The sequence below is a fragment of the Bos indicus genome, chromosome 13 (assembly GCF_029378745.1).
Source record: "Bos indicus isolate NIAB-ARS_2022 breed Sahiwal x Tharparkar chromosome 13, NIAB-ARS_B.indTharparkar_mat_pri_1.0, whole genome shotgun sequence".
In the NCBI taxonomy this organism is placed as follows: Eukaryota; Metazoa; Chordata; class Mammalia; order Artiodactyla; family Bovidae; genus Bos; species Bos indicus.
Window position 1 is genome coordinate 1,579,900 of NC_091772.1, and position 14,784 is coordinate 1,594,683.

At 38.8% G+C, this 14,784-nt stretch overlaps 1 protein-coding gene across 2 annotated transcripts in view; it reads left to right on the forward strand.

The window, feature by feature from the left end:
* The window catches only part of PLCB1 (phospholipase C beta 1), an 856,639-nt gene that overhangs the window by 752,127 nt on the left and 89,728 nt on the right, over nt 1-14,784 (forward strand). The window contains exons 28-32 of one of the 2 annotated variants that reach the window (XM_070801935.1): nt 2,127-2,203; nt 2,308-2,397; nt 2,808-2,865; nt 3,678-3,764; nt 14,575-14,701. In XM_070801935.1, coding sequence (XP_070658036.1) covers nt 2,127-2,203; nt 2,308-2,397; nt 2,808-2,865; nt 3,678-3,764; nt 14,575-14,670 — 408 coding nt within the window. In that variant the 3' untranslated portion in view covers nt 14,671-14,701. The remainder of the gene's footprint in view (nt 1-2,126; nt 2,204-2,307; nt 2,398-2,807; nt 2,866-3,677; nt 3,765-14,574; nt 14,702-14,784) is intronic. The other variant, XM_019972864.2, reaches the window with a different exon arrangement.

The window sequence follows — 14,784 nt, forward strand, 5'->3', positions numbered from 1 at the left end:
CTCTTGAATCTTAGTCTGGTAAGCAAATAAATGCAAGACAAAATTCAAAATGGTAGCACAGAAGAGAATTTCCAGTGCTCTTTGGAAGTTGCCCACACAGGATACAAAACATCAGTTTCCAAGATGGGTAACTCGTATCATCCTTGAAGTGATTAAGCAATGAATAATAACTGGAAACCAAGAATTATAAATCACAGTTGATTATAACTTATGCCGGGAGCCAGCATGAGGACCTCCACCCATGGCAAAGGTCATGAGGAAGGAGGCTCGACATATGCAAAAGCGGGATCGAGCCTCAGGAGTCCCCCTGGATATTCTCGAGCATCTACCCCCCAAAACCAGAGTCTGCCTACTTTACTGCTTTGTGCTCTCACCTCTGACTTTACTGGGGGCTGTCCCCCACCACCATCTCGCTCTCTCTGATAAAGAGTTAACTTACAGCTCCAGTTAATAAAGTTCCTGGGCATTAGGAGTGTTTAAATCCAAACCCCTCAGATAGCTCTCTGACTCGCCTGACAAGTTTACCCAGACTCCTACAGCTATGTATAGGATTGTTTTCAGTCTCCCAGCCTCGAGAGGCATGGGAAGCACGGGAAGATATTCAAATAGCTTAGAGCCTCTCAGAGAGTTAGAAACTGTCAGAATAAAACTAGTAAAGGATTTCATTGATGAGCCAATGCTTGCTGCCAAGTATCCTTGAATGTGTATTAATTAATATACCTGGTATGTAGAAAAAATAAGTAGTGGCCTTGGTGTTAAAAACTTTAGACCCTTAAGGTAATAAATTTTTTCCTTTGTTGTAAACCCACTGCACCTCTGCCCTATAGGAATGCAACTTTATCTAACACCTTCAGAGGATGGTGCCAAACCTTAAAATAATTACTCTTAGAGAAAATAAGTCTTACTGTTGACAAACCTTTGTCAAGAGTCATAAAATGTTAATAGGCCTTCTGGCCAGAAGATGATGTAAATCACCTAAACCATTTGTGTAAGATAAGTTTGCAGGAAAGAAACCCTGGTTTCGATAAGGATCAAAGACTGCTGACTTTGCATGATTTCACATCTCCTATTATCCTCTATGTGCAACTTAGGGTATAAAAGCCCCTGTTGAAAATAAAGCTACGGGCCTTGCTCACTGAAGCTTGGTCTCCCCATGTCATTCTTTCTTTTCACATTCTGGCTGAGTCTCCATATGGAGCGTGGAGGTCCTCTGCGACCATTTATTTGCCTGGGCTTCTAAGACCCACTAGAGAAGGTGCCTAAGGTGGGGCACCTTCCGCTATTCGAGAGGGCGCCTGTGGCCTCCATGGTCAGAGCTAACCTGATGTCACAGGTTATATTGATTTTCCACGTAAACCAAGCTACTCGGCCTCTTTTCTCCGCTGAATTTTCCTACTGAGCTATCCTCATTCTATTACTCTTTATATCTCTGATGAATATTTAAATTAATCGCCGACACTGTCTCCCCTTCGAACTCCCTGGATCAGCCAGGGCTGGACCTCGGCAAACTTACATTTGTATCACACTCACTTTTATTTTAAACTTCATAGTACCTCCAAGATAGAAAGGCATTGATTATCTCATTTATAACCAAGAAAATGTGGGTTCAGGAAATGGAGGCTCTATGACCAAAATCATAGTTTTAGTAGGTCATAGAGTGGGAATTGGTACCTGGGTCCACACTGTTAGCTATCATTGCACTTGGCAAAAGCAAGCCCAATAATCTAAGAAATCCTGTTTAATTAGAAAGAGATAGTAAGAATTACATATTAAAACCTAGATAATGTATAGTCTAAAATTATTTCCTTATTACCAATGTGTTGTAAAATGTTTGACGATTTTACTCTTGCTAACCTGGAGAAGCAAATGGCAACCCACTCATATTCTTGCCTGGAGAACCCCATGAACAGAAGAGCTGGGTGAGCTGCTGTCCACAGGGTCTCAAAGAGTCAGAAACATCTGAAGTGACTTAGCACACGTAGCACAGAAACATCAATCACAGATTTTTCTAACCTCAGATACTGTTTGATGTGGGGTGGGGGAGGGAAAGGGTGCTTTGCTTGTGATCATGTAAAATAGCCACCTGGCGTGTTTTTTTTCTCCACCCACCCCCCCGCCCCCGCCAGCTTATTCAAAAATTGACTGATGTTGCTGAAGAATGTCAGAATAATCAGTTAAAGAAGCTCAAAGAAATCTGTGAGAAGTAAGCCTCCATTCTCTTACATTGGATTTGTATATGTAAATGTATTAAGTACAAATTGCTATTGAATTGACCATTTTTCCCTTTTGCTTCCATTTTGTCTTCAGAGAGAAGAAGGAATTAAAGAAGAAAATGGATAAAAAGAGGCAGGAGAAGATAACAGAAGCAAAATCCAAAGACAAAAGCCAGATGGAGGAGTAAGTAGAAAGAACCCTTTCTCCCACCTTTTACTCGGGGATTGTCCTATACAGAATAACAGCGGCTCAACCGTACAAAGACCTATCTGCGAAATTTCTCCTCAAATTAACCTACCAAAGACCCACTTTGTAAGGGTTTTCAGTGAAGCACTGAGGTGCCCACAGGCCCTAAGGAAAAAGCTCTATCTTCTCTTCTGATATTGTCAGACAGCCTTCCTGCCATTTAGTGAAAATAGAGCTTGTGCCTTGGGTAGAACCTGACCTCTGTCAGAGCTGACAAGTTGTATCTTCCGTGCAGCAGTAAGAAGAAAGTTGAGAGTTCCATAAACTTTCATCTGGAAACCTACAGTTCCCATGTTTGTCGATGATGGATGAGTTCATGTGATGATTTCTTTGTCATTCACTTTCAGGGAAAAGACAGAGATGATCCGGTCATACATCCAGGAGGTGGTGCAGTACATCAAGAGGGTATGTCGTGTTCATGAATCCCTCTCTTTTGCAAACCGTGTTTGATGAGTACTGTGTGAGTCTCTGGAGGGAAATGCCACACTTCACGCTAAGTCTTTATCACCAGCACCCAGCCGAGCAACTGCCCAGAGCAGCCAGTGTGTAATCAGTGTTTCTGCAAGTTTAATTGCAAACCTCTGTATAAAAAGGTTCATCTCAAGATAGATGTTAAGAATCTTTTCTAGAGTCAGGAACCTAGAAACATGATGTCAAGGGGACCTCCCTGAAAAGAACCTTTTGTTGCTGCTGTTGTTAAGTTTCTAAGTTGTGTCTGACTCTTTTGCGACCCCATGAGCTGTAGCCCGCCAGGCTCCTCTGTCCATGGGATTTCCCATGCAAAGATACTGTAACGGGTTACCATTCCTTCTCCAGAGCATCTTCCCACATCAGCGATCAGACCCGCATATCCTGCATTGGCAGGCAGATTCTTTACCACTGAGTCAGCAGGGAAGCCCCAAAGAAACTTTAGTTGTCACCAATGGTAGATGACAACTTCTAAAGGTTTTTAATTAATTTTAATTGGTATTATGGAGATTTTCAGACATTAACAAAGCTGTGAAAATGGTATATCCAGTGGTCATATCACTCCCACCCCTGTGTGCCCATCACCCAGCTTCAACACTTACATGTCTCCTATAAGGACAGTTCTGACCAGGATGTGAAATAGTTAAATGCATGCCAGAGATCTGAAAAGTTTGTTTTTTTTTTTTTTTCCTGAAAACATTCACTTGAATGTTTAGATGAAAATGACTTTCTCTGTAACTGTCTTACAGTTAGAAGAGGCGCAAAGTAAACGGCAAGAAAAACTCGTAGAGAAACACAAAGAAATCCGCCAGCAGATCCTGGATGAAAAGCCCAAGGTAAACTGAACCAAATAATCATACACAGTAACTTCATTTTCTTTCCATTTAATTAGAATAAAAGCTCCCTAGTTCATAGATCCCTCTCACACAGTCTCAGACCAGTTCTTGCACGTGAAAGTCATGTAACTTTCTCAATGATGGAAAAAAATCTTGACAGCAATATTCAGTAAGCATTTATCATCACTGCTGCTGCTGCTGCTGTTGCTGCTAAGTTGCTTCAGTCGTGTCCGACTCTACGACCCCATAGACAGAAGCCCACCAGGCTCCTCTGTCCCTGGGATTCACCAGGCAAGAACACTGGAGTGGATTGCCATTTCCTTCCCCAATATTGGTCAGCTTTAAAAACTGCAAATACATGAAACTCAGATCCTGAAGTTTGATTTTAGTTAGTCTTGGATGCAGCTCAGGCAGAGATATTTTTAAAGCACACCTTCCCCCTCCACCCCCTCACCCCCTACCTCCCAGGAAAGAAAAAAGAAGTTAGCTAAGCCTCTGTAGCTCTGAACAGATGATGTAATATTGTAATGTCAGGCTCTGTCCAGCAGAGGATGTCTTGTACCAAAATTACCCTGGTATTTAATCTAACAAAATATTCTCTTAAGCCAAAACAAACAAACAAACAAAAAAAACCAGAAAGAAAATAATTTTTCCCCATAATAGTTTATTGGGGCTCCACTTTAAAATTACCTTATGTTTATTTGGTAAAAATCAATTGTTTCATGAATATTAACTTTAAATATACATATTTAAACTAAATATATATAAATCAAATACTCTCAGCCAAAACCTCAGTTTTAGATCATTCCATTAATTTTGATTTGTCATTGACTATTGTTCTGTTTGTGAAAAGTGTGCTTTTCAGTTTTCCTGTTCTTCTTTAACAGAAGATACCTTCTTGTAAACACCTTCTAAATTACCTTCTTTAACAGGCTCTGCCATTAAGTACCTGCAGAGATCAACTGTCACTTTTGTTTCTTTGAATAGTCCATTCATCAGTCTACTTCTTAAAGGTTTCTTGTGGCTAATTTAAAATATTAATACATTTTTGTGGTTGTGTCTGCTCTTATCCTTTCATACTTGTTGCACAGAACTTTTATTTAATGTTGCTAATTCAAAGTTTTTTGACTTGGGAATATAGATTCTCTAACTGTGAGGAAAACCCAAGAATTAATAATTACTGAGGCATGCTGTTAATTTTTATATTTTTATATAAATACACAATTTAATACTGTTTCAGACAGCAAGGATTGAAAATGTATGTATTTGAATATATAACTGGGGAATCGTTATTGTTAAGGTGTTTCTGAAATTTCAGTCAAACCTGGATGTCTTGCTCCAAACATTTGAGCTTTTAAAAAATAAAATCAATCCTAAATAGAGAGCATTGCAATGTCTAAAATTATGTTAAAATGTATTCCACCTTACTAATGCATAATCGACTTGAGAGGGTGGCTAAGAATATTTAATATTCTATGTTCATGAATATTTATGTTTTATGTTTAAAATTTATGTTAAAAAATTTATGTTTAAAAAGATTTATGTTTTTGTTCAGTTGCTAAGGTGTGTTCGACTCCTTGTAACCCCATGAACTGCAAATGTTTGGAACAAGAGATCAAAGTTCAACTGAAATTTCAGAAATGCCTTAACAATAATGAGTCCCCAGTGATATATTCAAATACATACATTTTCAATCCATGTTGTCTGAATTCCAATTTGTCATTGCTTTGTACACTGGTATGATATACTTAGCTTAAGATTGATATTTCACTAGCCAATTTTTATATTTCTACAAAATCTCTCTTGGAAAACATTGTTATTCCCACACAGTTTTGCTTCATTTTCATTTTTGTCCAAAAATGTCAACTACTCTGTGTGTGTGTGTGTGTGTGTGTGTGTGTGTGTGTGTGCTCAGTCATTTCCAGCTCTTTGCACACTTCTGCCCATGGAATTTTCCAGGCAAGGATACTGGAGTGGGTTGCCATTTCATACGCCAGGGGATCTTTCTGATCCAAGGATCAAATCCACATCTCTTGTGCCTCCTGCATTGGCAGGCAAATTCTTTACTACTAGTACCACCTCAGAAGCCCACTTTACTCATAAATAAAATGCAATCACAAATGTGTTTAAGTCTCAGTATAAATAACTCTACAAAGGTTTTATGTTACTGCTCTGGTTCACCATGATTAAAATCAAATTCAGTAGTAAATGTCTTCATTAATATAACCAAACATTAGACCAAATAACTGTTGGATAATATATCAGTCAGTGTGCATACAGCAGCAACTTTACAGAAAACCCAGTTAAAACTGGATTATGCAATAATGTTTAGTAAATCACATTACTGGAAGTTCAAAGGTGATGAAAGTTCAAGAATAGTTAATTTAGTGGTTGAATAACCTCATCAAGAATCAGAGTATTTTCAGAATTTTACCTGTGTTATTTTATATTGTTGCTTTTCATCCCCAGGCTGCAAACCCACAGTTACAAGATAGCTGCCATAGCTCCATGCATTACAGCCTTACATAAAACTATTCAAAGGCAAATAGTCTTCATCTTGTAACTGATTATAAGTTTGAGGAAAACTTCCTAAATCTCCTCAATAGGCCTCCCCTCATTGGCTAGAATTGTGTCATATGCCCATTCCTAAACTAATTACAAGCAGGAGAGTGTAATTTTCATGATAGGCTTAAAGTAATTAGGACTTACCCAGAAGGGGAGAGGAAGTTCACTTTCTCCTCAGTTCCACACTCACCAGGCTTCTGAACAAAACTGATGTTTTCTTGTTAAGAGGAGAGACACCAATTAGGTAGGTAATTAACTGTGTGTGCCCTACCACATGTACAACAAGTTTCCATTTCTTTCTTGGCCCCTTAGAAAAAGATCTGAAGTGTTTATGAATTTTTAGTCATTCAGTTGTCTTTATTTTTTATTGCAAATAGGTACCATAATGGTTTCTCTTTGCTTTTCACTCATGAGGTTGCTCTTAATGACCATCCTATTGTGTCTGGATTTGAAGGTTGCCCTCGAAGATCATTGGTTCTATGTCCAACTAAAGCATTTATTGAGAAGTGTTCTTCAGGGCCTAAAAATTTTGTGCTTTGACAGCATGACATGTGCTTTGGAACCACACTGTAATAAGAAACCATGATTTTTAATATTGTAGGCACAGTGACTAATAAAGGGAAATGACCGTGACCAGAAGGAGCACTAATTATCAGTGGAATAAAACAATAAGGTCAAGTGCCTTTCAAATGGAGGACCAAAACACAGGATGGCTAACTGAGCAAGTGAAAGGCCAGGCCCGAAGAGCAGTCCTCCTTGCTCATGTAACTACTGGATGTGGACCAAAAATAGAATAGCACTGGCTTTGAAATAATCCCTCTTCACATCCAGTATTGGAATGCCCTTTAAAACCTGACATAGATGTGAGGGAAACTAACAAAAGTAGAAACAAAATAGAAAGAGGGGCAACTCAAGGAAGTGAAAGTGACCAACAGTGTCTAAGAGAAAGGTTAATTGAGTGAGTTCCATTCAGTCAGAAAGATGAGAAGACAGGGTGATTTTATGACATGTAGAAATTTATAAACTGTTTCATCACTCAATGTTGGACAAGGAAATTGAGTTGACAATGTAGTAGGTAATATTAAGATAGCTGCAATTTTATGAATCCAACTCGATGGATGTGAGTTTGAGCAAGCTCCAGGAGCTGGTGATGGCCAGGGAAGTCTGGCTTGCTGCAGTCCATGGGGTCTCAAAGAGTTGGACACGACTGAGCGACTGAACTGAACTGAACTGAATTTTATGAAGAGGAAAGATGACAAACTTTGCCAGAAGTTGCCGAAGAGAATAAAGTTCCTCCTTCAAGTGTTTTTTTCAGGTGGGATAAGCAATTTTTAATTAGAAACCAGGAAAGGCTAATCTTTCACTTACAGCAAATCATGCACTACATGGCATCATATTTCTTCCCATTCATTAGTGGCTTTTGCCGTACTGTTGATTACAATCATTTTCTTCCTCTTCATACACTTATTCTAATGATTGTGATCATGTACTTTCTGTTCTTAACCTCCACTTAAACAAGGAAGATGCCCTTTTTCCATTCCTATTTTTCTCCAAGTGTCACTATTTGCAGTTTTCCTGAACCACAATCACAATCTGTGTGATTTTCCAAGTGTTTGGTAACCAAACAGTTCCTTTAAAAGTGAACTAACAAGTATAAAATTTTTTTTTGACCAAAGAAATTTGAAAATCCAGTTGCTCAAAAACAACCATTCTTCAGAGGCAAGGAATTCTAGCTAGATTTAGAGCTAGTTAACGGATGTAGATTAATTGAAAATATAGCCTTTTATTCAACCATGTGCTTACGATCTTGAAGGATCAACTCAAGTTCCAAACGTTTTTACCCTTGCACAACAGAACAGAATAAGGTGCCTCAGGCAAAACCAGGTTAAAAATCCATTTCATTTCCACTCATGGGCAAGAACTTTCATCCTGCTGATATGTATTTGGTAGGGGACCAAATTTAGCAAGCTTCCTCCGCCCCCTCCCAGTGTGAAAGCTTATGTGTAGAATCCATTTTTCACATTTGAAAGGAGATTCAGTAAGTCTGTTTCTTTTGTGTGTAATTTTTGAGAGAGTTGAGGAAACTGGAAGTAAATGATCCGTAGAGGCAACTTATACAATAGAAACATTTTGGCCCTCAATTGGGCATAACATTATATTGTACATTCCTGTACGTAAATCCCACGGAAATTTATTAAGTTCTTAAGAAAGAATACTCAGCACCTTGTCAATAGAGATCTAAATTCTGGAGATATGCTCAACTGCATGTTTATTTGCAGCCAGGTATTTGATTCAGTCTTTGAATGGCTGCTGTTTTTAGATTCGTTCAAAGTGTCCTTTTTTTAAAATCTATACCTTCAGAATTCTTAAGATGAATGCAATAAACCCTAACCAGTCTTTCAACTCAGTGACATAATTGCTTTCCTTGGGATTTCCATACTTGGGTTTGCCAAAGTCAGCAGGAAAGAGCTTATGTGTACAGACAGTGTTAGAAACAACTCAAGGACCCAACTGCCAGTGCAAAGAAATAACACCTTTTGTGGTTGTGTGTGACTCAGAATTGATTCATTCTGAAAAAGATATCTGCCTTTTTCTTGAACACTTCAAAGAGATTTAGTTTAATATGTTGAAGCATCATTAATCAGGAATTGCCCTGAATCTGCTGTGGTTCTTCCAATATCTATTGATCATTTTGCAGCTATGGGCTATCATTATGAGAAGAATCATCTTTTCAGGGGACTTTTTAATGAACCATCTCCATAACCTCATAAAAGTCGATAAATATGTAATTTGCTTTTTCTCTGACGCTTAATTTGTCTTTGATGCTTCTTAGAACACAGGTTTTCTGTTTTAATTGAGCTCATCAGCAAGAGAGAATTCCAGGAAGCTTTAGGGCATTTTAATTTCTACCCAAAGAACATTTCATCATGTAGCTACTGTTGTTTCCCCCTCCCCCCCTCTTCACCAGGGGAATATAGACTGATTTTCCTCATTTCTCCTCTGACATCTTTGTAACAGGGTGAGTGTCTCATCCCTCTGGGTGAAGTTAGTCTTGTCAGACCCACCACTGGGCCCTGAGGTAGAACCCTACACGCAGTTATTTCAGTCTGCCTTCCCAGTGTTCAGAGAGAGACCAATTTAGGGATTTAAAGTAGATGCTCCTGTATTCCATGATTCATTTGTGCCTTCTCTGATCCTCTGGAAAAATGTGCATTCTCTCTGCCAGCATTCATTGGGCCCTCTCATAAAAGCCAGACCAAAGAGTACAAACTGGATGCTTACCAGTTTTACTTTTGTCAAGTACTGGATGATCCATCCGTTGGTTTGGTTTTTTTATTTTTCTGGTTGGAAGAAATTTCCTTTTAATTTTTATCAATGTGAAGAATTGCCTTTTAAAAATATATATAGCTATTCATTATTTTCTTTAAAGTAAAGCTTAGTCATGCTTTACTTCCTTTGGGCAATATTCAAACATTAAAACAGTTTTTTAAACACCATTTGTCTCCTCTTGATTTATTTTTGAAATTTAGTTATATAGATTTCTACACCCACAAGACATTATTATTTTGTGTTATATAGGCAGCATTCATTTAGATTTATCTTTATATTCACAAACTTCTTAGCTGGATACTTGTGTCTCAGATCATCCATTTGGGATCATTATCTGCTACATCCTTTAGAAGTTCCTTTCATAGAGTCTACTCATGGTAAACTCCTTGGATTTTGTTTGTTTGTTTGTTTGTTTTCATTTCTGTGTGTAAACGTCTTTATTTGACATTCATTCTGCAGCTTTCACTGGGTATAAAATTTTCACTGGGTATAAAATTTTAAGTTGGCAGTTATTTTCTTTTAGAACATTGAAAATAAGATTCATCCAGTTGCTCCTGTTACTGAGAAGTTAACTATAAATCCTAGTGTAATTCTTTTGGTGATAACCTGTATTTTTCCTCCTTTGCATGCATTTAGATATTTTTTTAAGTTTTATGTAATGTTCTTTATGTTTTATGCACATTCCTTTAATGTATCTATATAAGCATTTGAGGTGACTGGATGGTTAGATTTCACTAGTCCTGTGAAATCTCAGCTATCATGTCAGTAAAATGATTTCTAATATGTATTCTAAAAAATTCCTTCCATCACATTATTTACATATAAGATAGAATGGACCTTCTTATTCTTTCTCCTTTTTTTAACTCTTTCTAGTATTTTCCATCCTTTGTGCTGTGGACAATTTTATCTCTGGTCCTTTTTCTAATTCCCTAATTCTTTGTTTATACTGCTATTTCACTCATCCACTCTGTTAATTATAGCTTTTGTATTTTATTTAATTCTAGAAATTCTATGTATTTTATTTTCAAATCTATGATTTGTGTGTCTGGCTTATTGTAGGAAAGGTTTCCTGTGAGATTCCTCATTCCTTCAAGCCACAGGCTTTCTTTGAATTTTGTCCTTATCCTAGAAGGCTGTCAAAAGATAAATTCAAAATTTCCAACATTAGCAAAAGCCCCTTAGGAAAAAAGCAACTTCCCTGCTAATTACCTGTGTAGGTTTTGCCATCCCTTGGAGTTTAGGCCTGATCATTCCTTAAATTTTTGTGATTCTTAGTTTCTTTAAAGAATATGGTTTTAATATCAAATTCAGCTTTTCTAGTTGTTTTTCAATGAGAATAATGGTCCAAATAACCTAACCATTACCAGAAATAGAAATTTTCCACATAGTGTTTCTAAAATACATTGGGTTTAGTGTCAGTTTGGACATTATGTGAGCATCTGTATCAGTTGGGGTTCAACTAGAGAAGCAGAGCCAGGAGGAGGTTATGTGTATGTGTTACAGGGGATTGGCTCATGTCATTGTGGGGGCTGGCTGTGCAGTCTCCACAAGGCTGTCTCTCAGTCTAATGTTGGACCCTGGCTGGCAGGAAGTCTGGAAGAGAAGACCACAGTGGGGCTTGGCCATCAGGATAACCTGAAGAAGCTGAAATTCTGTCACAGGGTTGAATACACACATGCACACACACGCCTAGCTGGCCTAGGAGTCAGAACAACTAAAGCAAGACCCAAGCAGGAGGGAAAGTGATTACAGGCCCAGTTGCTGCTTCACCCCAGGACAAGTCAACAGATCAGCAACAAGGCATGTGTGTTGTTATGTGGCTGCTGCCTTTCTAATCAGCCCTCCAACCCACTCTAACTGGGAACATACAGAAAGGAAACTCTGGCATATGTCCAGCCTAGCCAGGTTGAAGCCAGGATGAAACCATCTCACAATTATTTTTAAATCAGCACTTTTCTTATTCAATTTTCTTTCTTTAAAGATTAGATTATATAATTACAGGGATCCAACATGGAAACACATTTCTAGAACTGAAAGGAAGCTGCTCCTCAGACCTGCAGGGCATTCCCCAGGCTGCTGCATGCATCTCTGTTATCTGTTGGCCCCTACAAGACAACTGAGTTTGAGATTTAAACAGATTTGGAACTGAGATTCTCCTGGGCACCATTGATTACTCCCCTTTTCCTCCACCCTATTAACTTTCTTTTCCTTTCCTTTGTCCTTATTTTCCTTTTCTAAGGATGAGAAAATGTGTGGGAGTGTGGTGATGGGTGTAATGGATGGAGGAAAGTGGATCCAAAGACAACACTCAACACCTGCTATAACAGATAACATTTATATTGGTGGAGTTGAGTCTTCCCAACAGGCACTGAGTTTACCGTCAATAAAGATGCTATCAATAAAGAAGTCCACTGAGATGGACTTCAACCCCACTGACTTTCATCTACCCACCTGCCATAAACCAGAAGTCCAAAACTATGGATGGCCCACAGAACCTTTTGGATTTACTTTTCTTTCAACACTGTGTGCCTATCACTGTGCATGATTAATATGAATTTTGCCAACAGTCATTAGATGTTTTGTTCCTAATTTAGCTCCAGTTCAGTTCAGTTCAGTTTAGTTGCTCAGTCGTGTCCGAATCTTGCGACCCCATGAATTGCAGCACACCAGGCCTCCCTGTCCATCACCAACTCCCAGAGTTCACTCAGACTCACGTCCATCGAGTCAGTGATGCTATCCAGCCATCTCATCCTCTGTCATGCTCCAGTTTGTTTTTAAAGCCCTGCTCTGATATAACTAGCATAGTAAAAATAATCAAACAGACTATTAAATGTAAAATTTAATAGATCTCAGGACACCAATATCTGATCTTTCTATGACCTTCAACATTTTCAGGGTGAGAATGGCCAAACTCAACCCAAGACAAATATTTACTTATAGAAGTTCCAAAAGGAAATGTGTTAGTGCTTTGAAATTTTTGATGAAGTGATATGTGGAAACTAGAGAAAAGGCTAGTGCAAAAAGGCACATGCTGAAGAAAGTTTCCGTTCAGATAGGAAAGCAATTTCTCAGAACAAGAGTCACTCTAGTTTCCACATATTAAGGCCAAATTAATGTAACAAATCTACCTACCACTTAGAGTCCTGCTTATACATTTCCTGTCAACAAAAAGCAGTTGACACAGGTCCTGCATTTATTATACTCATTTGCTGAGAATAATCTTTGAATTTGACAAATCTTTGATTTTGTAATTGAAACCAAGATGAATAATATTTTATATTTCAAAGAGTTTTATCAATAGAATTGGTTTTAACTTTTTCTGACTCTAGAATAGTTAAACAGTTTATCATGTTTCTGATAGTTTGGGTGGGTTTTCCACTATGTACTCTTTATGGCCATTTCTCACACACATATACAACTTGATGCACTTAGGGGGAAGCTTAGTGTGCCTAATCATTTGGGCATCAAAACAGATTTTGATCTAGCTAATTATGCTAATACATGGAAAAATCATATCTAAGATAGTAGCCATAGCACTAATATATTTGGTGACTAAAAAATAAATATGTTGTCTTCTAGCTTTGGTTGAAAAGGATTTCACTAGGTTGGGGAAATACATAATACGCTGTTTCAAGTCTTAAATTTTTATGGAGTCTCTGTTTTTGATGGAATGAAAATAACCCTAGGTCTTGAAAAATATTATAAAAGCAGTTAGGACATGTTTATAATCATTAAGCTATCAACTGTAGATCAATCATGCAGTGCAAAGTCACTGCCATCTTTCACCAGGATTTCTTAATAACCTCCTAAGGGGTCTTCCTGCTTCCATGTGTGCCCAGTCACAGACAGTTCCCAGCACAGCAGCCAGAGTCACCCTCTGGGAACATAAACCAGACCACTCTTCAAGATCCTTGCACGGCTCCCTTTATATCTCAGAGTCAGAGTCGACAAGGTGTGACGTGATCTGACCCCACTTAGCTGCAGCCCTGCCTGTCCTCACTGACCTTCCTCTCTGCTCAGGCCATCCTGGGCTCCTCTCTGGGCCCCAACAAGCCAGGCCAATTCCACCTTGGACTACTGCACAGATTCTTTCTGCCAAGAATATTCATTTCTCACATGTCTGCTTGGGCAACTGTCTCCTGCCTTTCAAGTCTTGGCTCAAATCTGTCTTTTCAAAGAGGCCTTCCGTGACCACTTTAAGTTTACACTCCTTGTCCATCCTCCCATCCCTGGCATCACCTCACTCCTTTATTCTGCTGCACTTTCTGGTTTTTATAGCATTTATTACCTCTCTTTAGTTCACCGACTTCTTTCTTAGTGTATTACTCAGTATGGGTTTCTCTCCATTAGAAAGTAAGCTCCATGATGGCAGGGCTTTGACTCACTGATGCTCTTGAGTTCTAGGCATCTAGGAACAATGCCTGATTCACAGCTGGTGCTCAATGCATAATTTTTAAATTCAATTTAATTTTCAATTGCTTATGCTGACAGATAACGAAACTAATTTCGTATGTTAAAAAATAGTTCTGTCTTTTCCAGAGGAAAGTATAGTCCCTAAAAGTATAGCTGTTAAGCAAAGACTCACTGGACTGTATTGTTCAACTACTGTCTGTGACTCAGTGCAGTCTTTTCTTAGGTTTCTTAACAGTAGTGCACTTTCATGGAGAATTTCTCAAAAGCAGGAGTTGTGAATATCTAATCCCTACAAAGGGAGGGAAGAACCAAAGAAAATTCCATTGCCAATTCCATTGCATCTGTGACAGAAGTGTTGAAGCATAAAGGCACTGGAGGTTTTAAATCTCCATTCTAGAAGGCACTCTAACAGAGCTCCCAGACAGAGAATTTGAAACAGCAGATGACTCGGAAATCAGTTTCAGTGTCGCAAAAATGACAGCCTCGCTTTTTTTCCACACAGGGGGACGGTTCCTCCTCATTCTTGTCGGAAACTTGCCATGAGGATCCCTCTGTTTCCCCCAACTTTACTCCCCCCAACCCTCAAGCTCTCAAGTGATGACCAGTGAGACCGGTGTCCTTCCGGCCAGGTAGGACACGATGGGAGGGGGCACTTTTAAGAGAAGGATGGCGTGTGGCCGTCCGGGTTACAGGCACTGTGCGTGGCCCTGCA